Source organism: Agrilus planipennis, unplaced genomic scaffold, assembly GCF_000699045.2.
Source record: "Agrilus planipennis isolate EAB-ADULT unplaced genomic scaffold, Apla_2.0 scaffold168, whole genome shotgun sequence".
Classification (NCBI taxonomy): Eukaryota; Metazoa; Arthropoda; class Insecta; order Coleoptera; family Buprestidae; genus Agrilus; species Agrilus planipennis.
The window spans coordinates 220,552-227,560 of record NW_020442443.1 but is presented as its reverse complement, the minus strand read 5'-3'; the positions used below and the strand labels follow the sequence as shown (position 1 = coordinate 227,560).

General features: G+C 36.5%; 1 protein-coding gene across 1 annotated transcript; it reads right to left on the bottom strand.

Moving 5' to 3' along the window:
* Window positions 1–1,148: 1,148 nt before the first annotated feature.
* Window positions 1,149–6,756, bottom strand: LOC108741710 (brachyurin-like). Its single transcript, XM_025980364.1, has 6 exons — window positions 6,647–6,756; window positions 6,451–6,588; window positions 3,827–3,930; window positions 3,597–3,763; window positions 3,006–3,288; window positions 1,149–1,383 (listed from the first exon to the last, which is right to left on the bottom strand). Exons 1-6 carry the CDS (start codon window positions 6,704–6,706, stop codon window positions 1,149–1,151), a joined length of 987 nt encoding a protein of 328 aa, XP_025836149.1. The 5' UTR covers window positions 6,707–6,756.
* Between the last annotated feature and the right edge of the window lie 253 nt (window positions 6,757–7,009).

Genomic DNA, 7,009 nt, shown 5'->3' with positions numbered 1-7,009 from the left:
GGACAGTACATCCCGAAGATAAGTAAAAGAGTTTACTACGGGAAAAAGGCTTTGGCAGTTTAACGTAGAAGTGTGCGTTATTTAGAACTGAAGTGACCTAGGTCACGTCATATCAACTGAAGAAGTTAGTACAGATCCTGACAAGACTGTGGCGGTTCGCAACTGGCCGGAATCAACAAATTAGCATGAACTGAGGAGTTTTTTGGAAAATGTTCGAACTTCAGAAGATTCATGAAGGGGTTTGCGGATGTGACCCGCCCCTTGCACAGACTTACTGAGAATGGGGTGCCATTTGTTTGGACGAACACCTGTCAAGAGGCTTTCCAAGCCCTGAAAAATAATTTGTCAAACACTTCGATTTTGAATTATCCCGAATTTGGAAAACCATTCGTAGTCGATACGGATGCGAGCAATGTAGCTATTGGAGGACTCCTTTCCCAATTTAAGGACGGTAAAGAAAGAGTAATCAGGGATTTTAGCAAGACGCTGTCAAAGCCCGAGATGAATTATTGTGTGACTCGACGAGAATGACTGGCCGACGTAAAGACGATAGAACACTTTATATATATATATATATATTATTCTCTTAAATGGTTACTGCGGTTTCGAAATCTTGAAGGACAAATGGTCAACTGGTTACAGCGTTTACAGGAGTACAATTTCAGAATTGAACATCGGCCAGAAAAACACCATAGAAATGCCGACGCCCTATCAAAACAACCATGCCCACAAAATTGCAAATATTGTTTCTGTGGAAAGACAAAAAGGGTTAGAATAAGTTCCATGCCTATACACCGCCATAGAGAGGCAAGACAATTGGGAAGACACCATGTTTATTGAGAAACAGTGAACCGATGACTATTTAGCACCCATCATGAAATGGAAAGACAGAGAAGAATCTCGGCCAACTTGGGCGGACGTAAGTCCCCAGGCACTACGACGAAATGTTATTGGGTTCAATTGGATTCCCTGAAACTGGATAATGGAGTTCTTAAAAGAATTTGGGAGAGTCCGGGCGAGACCAAGAAATAACTCCAGGTTATGTTACCCAAGAAGAAGACAAAAGAAGTGATGGAAGGGCTGCAAGCTCGTACTGAAAGTTGACACTCTCAGGCGAAGAAGACCTTAGAAAAACTGCGTGAGAGGTATTACTGGGTGAATGTTAGTACGCTAGAAAGCGTCAGTACAATGTCGGGATACCCTTCGAAAAAATAGCCATGGATATCAATTATCACTTTCCACGAACTAACAGTGACAACCCTTACATCCTCGTTGTGATGGATTACTTCAGCAAATGGCCAGAAGCCTATGTAATCCCCAAAGTGGATACCACCACCGTAGCGGAGGCAATAATAAATAACTGGATCAGCCAAAATGGAGTTCCTATAGAAATTCACACAGATCAGGGCCGAAATTTTGAACCGAAGATATTCCAACGAGTGTGTGAATTAATGGGAATAAGGAAAACTAGAACAACTCCGTTGCATCCTCGGTCTAATGGGATGGTCAAACAATTCGAGGATGTTTGTGAACGATCGTCAGACCGACTGAGATCACCACATTCCCTTATTCTTTTTGGCCTACAGGGCATCTATAGACGAGACTACCTGACAGGCCACTTCTTGTGTACTATACGGGAATGAACCAAGGCTACCTACTGATCTGATGTTTATGCGATCTGAAGACTCTCCGTTGTCCACGGACGATTACATATCTCGACTACGGTAGTGGCTAAACACCATCCACAAAGCCGTCAGAACAATAATAAAATTAGGAAGTGACCGAATGAAGATCCGCTACGATCATCGAGCGAATTTCTCTGGATTCAAGGAGGGCGATCGTGTATGACTTTTTCACCCAGTTCGCAAGAAAGGAAGGTGCCCCAAATTACAACGGAATTGAGAAGGTCCACACGAAGTAGTTAGACGTATAAACGACGTCATGTACAAAATACAACGAACTAGTTGCCAGTGTAACAGACAAAAGTGAATGAGAAATCATTGAAACAACAAAAACACCACGGAAATTTGGACCCAAATGATGATAATGAAGAAGTAAATGAAGAAAACTTACTACTGAATGGAAATAATAGTGAGGAAAANGTAAAGTGTTCTTGGGGTAACAGTTTCTTGAGTTTAGTCGTTCAGGGCTGTTGGAAACAGTTTTATTAATAATTATTTTATTTATATTTTTAATCAGGTAATTAAAATATTACAATTTCGTTAACTGTCTTAACAATTGTAAAATATTTTTTTCTCACACCTCCGCAGGATCTTCGACTTTCCTACCGTGTATATGGTACCGGAAATGTATAAAATCTAGGAATTCTACACAATACATTAAGAAGTTTCACTTCCATAAACTAGTAACCCAAGTAACGGACATTCTGCATAAATGTGACAACAAATATTATACGCACAAACAAACCACGTGTTGGCACCCTCGCCTTCGGTTTGGGTGGTAATTCACACGTGCTGTGTAATAGCCCACTTCCTTCCCTTGTTACGTAATATACTATTTAGCCAGGAGCTATGCCGACTAACTATGTATCTACTTATTTAGAACTAGGAATATGTAAGTACCTTCAATGTTTTGTGATAAATACACATTCGTTAATTTAACATCTAACTACTTTTATTATTAAATTTATGTAGAGTCTTGATATTTGATTTCTTCATTTAAACCTTTAATTCAGGGTAAATAAATATTAAATTGGAATTAAATTCTTTTGTAGTCTATAAATTCCTTATCTCTAGATTCATGAATAACAATAAAGAAACCTAAACAGATTTTCAAAAATATATACCTACCAATGTTTACAAAGGGTAGGGGGTTAGGGGGGTGGTAAGAAACTTTACTGACTTTCGCTGACAGAAAGAAGTGTTAAAAATTACTAAAATTCTACTTACGTAATACTTGAATGGCCTCAAAGTAAATCTTGATTAGGAAGAATATAGCACGGGTATACTATATATCTTGATTTAATACTTCTAAATTAATATTACATATTTACCAATTTTTTGTTAGCCGCAAGAGGACCGCCTGAATCTCCAGCACAAAGCCCTTTTTTGCCTGCTCCTGAAGAACAAATGACTGAATCTCTAACGTCCTTGTACGTTACACTACACGCAGCTTTTGTGAGAATGGTAACATTTATATATCGCAATGCTTCAGTGACATCGGAAGCAGAAGTAGAAGTATATCCCCAACCACTTGCTATTGCCGCAGATCCCGCGAAACTATTCGAAACGTCAGCCCTACTGGGAAGTGCAATCACTTGAACATAGCCTGTAAAGATTAATTTATGTTTGGTAAACAAGTCAACATAAACCATTCAAGTTATAGGTAGATACGTTTATAAAGAGCAAAAAATATTCAAAAAATTAAATTATTGAAGCAACTCCTTTACGATGGCTTCAACTCAAATTCGTTAACTTCTCCCATACTACCTATGAAACAAACAGGCATTATAAAGCTACAAGTCTGAATAAAGTCGACGCCCGCCCATTGTTTAAACTTTTAGTTTGTTATAAGTGTGGCTTTTTTTTATGCAATTAATATTTAAGATAAAGTAAGTTATCAATAGAGGTAGTTACGGTTTATTTCTGCTGGTGTTTCAAGATAGACGACGCCTACATCATTCTCTAGGGTTTGGTTATTAAATCGTTCATGTACTTTAAACGTAGATGTTGGAATGCTTTGCTGAGTAGCTTCATTTTCACGAAACTTATGTGCACCCAGAATTACTTCTAGCGACACAAGACTGATAAAAAAAAAGTAAAATGTAATAAATTGTGACGATAAATTTAAGAGCAAATTGCCTTACTTATCTACCAAACAATGTGCAGCTGTTAGCACGTATCTCTTGGTGATAAGAGATCCTCCACAGAAATTCGTTGATCCATCATCATAAAATAGTCTCAAGGCAGCCTATAATAATAAAAACAGTATTTTCAGCAGGCGCGGCGAAATTGTATACTTCGTGAGCGTTGACTTCCCCTACCGCAAAATTTATAATCGTAATATGTGATCAAACAAAGGCATTATTTGGTAAATACATTTGAAATTAAAAAAGAAATTAATCAAAGAAAAAAGCAATAGCATGCAGGCGAGCTGAGGCCTCGGCGCCGCGTGCGTTCTAGCCAGGGTATATTTCTCTTGAATCCAGTATTTCAATTCAACGCGCTTACTTACTAATTCGACAATTAGTTTCTTAAGGATGAGTAAAAAAAGATTACTTATTTTCTTATTNTTGAATATGTAAGTACCTTCAATGTTTTGTGATAAATACACATTCGTTAATTTAACATCTAACTACTTTTATTATTAAATTTATGTAGAGTCTTGATATTTGATTTCTTCATTTAAACCTTTAATTCAGGGTAAATAAATATTAAATTGGAATTAAATTCTTTTGTAGTTTATAAATTCCTTATTTATAGATTCATGAATAACAATAAAGAAACCTAAACAAATTTTAAAAAATATATACCTACCAGTGTTTATAAAGGGAAGGGGGGGGGGTGGTAAAGAACTTTACTGACTTTTGCTGACAAAAAGAGGTGTTAAAAATTACTAAAATTCTGCTTACGTAATACTTGAATGACCTTAAAGTTAATATTGATTAGGAAGAATACAGCACGGGTATACAAATCTATCTTGATTTAATACTCCTAAATTAATATACATATTTACCAATTTTCTGTTAGCCACAAGAGGACCGCCTGAATCTCCAGCACAAACCCCTTTTTTGCCTGCTCCTGAAGAACAAATGTTTGAATCTCTAACGTCCTTGAACGTTGCATTACACACGGCGTTTGTTAGAATGGTTACATTTATATATCGCAATACTTCACTGACATCGGAAGCAGAAGTTGAAGTATATCCCCAACCACTTACTATTGCTGCAGATCCCGCAAAACTATTCGAAACGTCGGCTGTACTGGGAAGTGCAATCACTTGAACATCGCCTGTAAAGATTAATTTATGTTTCGTAAACAAGCAAACACAAATTATTCAATTTATATGTAGATACATTTATAGAGAGCAAAAAATTTTCAAAATATTAAATTATTGAAGCAACTCCTTTACGACTCAAGTTCTTCAACTACTCCTACACTACCTAAAAACAAATAGGCATTAGAGAGTTAGAAGTCTGAATAAAGTCGACGGCTATTGATTGTTTTTACTATTAGTTTAAGTTATAACTGTGTTTTTTTTTTAAATATTTAAAGTAAAGTAAATTATCAATAGAGATAGTTACGATTGATTTTTGCTGGTGTTTCAAGATAGACGACGCCTACATCATTCTGTAGTGTTTGTTTATTAAACCGTTCATGTACTTTGAACGTAGAAGTTGGAATTCTTTGCTGGGTAGCTTCATTTTCACGAAACTTATGTGCACCCAGAATAACTTCTAGAGACACAAGACTGATAAAAAAAAGTAAAATACAATAAATTGTGAGGATAAATTTAAGAGCAAATTGCCTTACTTATCTACCAAACAATGCGCAGCTGTTAGCACGTATCTTGTAGTGATAAGAGATCCTCCACAGAAACTCGTTGATCCAGCATCGTAAAGTAGTCTCAAGGCAGCCTATAATAATAAAAACACTATTTTCAGCAGGCGCGGCGAAATTGTATACCTCGTGAGAATTGACTTCTCCTACCACAAAATTNTGGTATATTCAAAGCGGCACACACGAAACAGACTTATATGCGATTTATGGCAACTTTTGCTGTGGCATCCGAATGTGCGTTGCCACAACTAAAGCGTACGCCACAATTCAGCTTAATGCACACACAGGTTGCCACAGTTAATGCAATACAAATACACCTACACACACACACACACACACACGCGACATTACATAAAATTAAAACGTTGTAAGGGTGAATTTGGAGTTAAAAGGTTTTATGAAGAAACAATATTAATTTCTGCAAAGGAAGCCGCGGAGAAAAGCAAGTTTGTTATAAATAAACTACACGTTCATATATATGTCCGAATATCGGAAGAATCATTTAATGACATTGGTAACAAAGTGACTGAGATGCATCATGTAGTACAGAGTTGCATCGCAGTAATTGGATTATTATTTCGTTTGTTTATTAAAATACCCAATTTGTTGAACAACCTACGTGGTGTTCACCCGTCGATATACTTCGAAGTGAACCCGGCGTGTACCTTCGGCGTGCACTTCTAATTATACCATTGCTACAGCAGTTCCTTTATACCGTAACCTCATGATCTGAAGAAATCTTCGGCATGGAGCAACCAGACGTTTTGTACGTTTACCAAACTCGGTAGCAGTTTATATGGCATCCGACATTCAACTTTGTGTGACATAAAGAAAAGTATCATCCACCCAAAAGGCGAAAATAATCTTACAATGTTATATAGACCCAAAATGTTTTTCAAACGTCAAGTGTTCCAAATATTTAAATACTTACTTGGTAAGGTATGGAGTTTGGTACAGCTTCATTTCCTCCCACGATCCTTGTATCTTCAGAGGATGCAAGCTGACTGAATCCTCTGTGAACTGTTTCACGTGCAGGTAAAATTTTAGACCAATCTCTAGTTACGTGAGCCTGTCAAGAAGACAGAGAATAAATTCAGAATTAATTTAGACTTATAGCACTTTGTTACCGTAACTACGGATAATGTAATGAAGATTAGCACAACCTCCTTCATTTTTGCTTGTAACATAGATATTGTACAGAGTTTGATTGAAACCCATTTTATGTAAGTTATCTTCAAAGTACTTCTGTTGATAAAGTTCGTGTGACGTTTTTTGTTCAAGCTGCATGGATATGATAAACGATACATTCTCATATCTTTTAGAGATATTCCAATATTAATATTGCTAAAAAAAGTTAGGATGATATACTAAGAAACCTACTATTATAAGTCAACAAGAAGGATTTATCCTAAACTATTTAAAATGCACAACTCTCAGTTCAATTATGGTAGGTATGCTGAAGGAAGAGAGATTTCTTTCTCAAACATCAC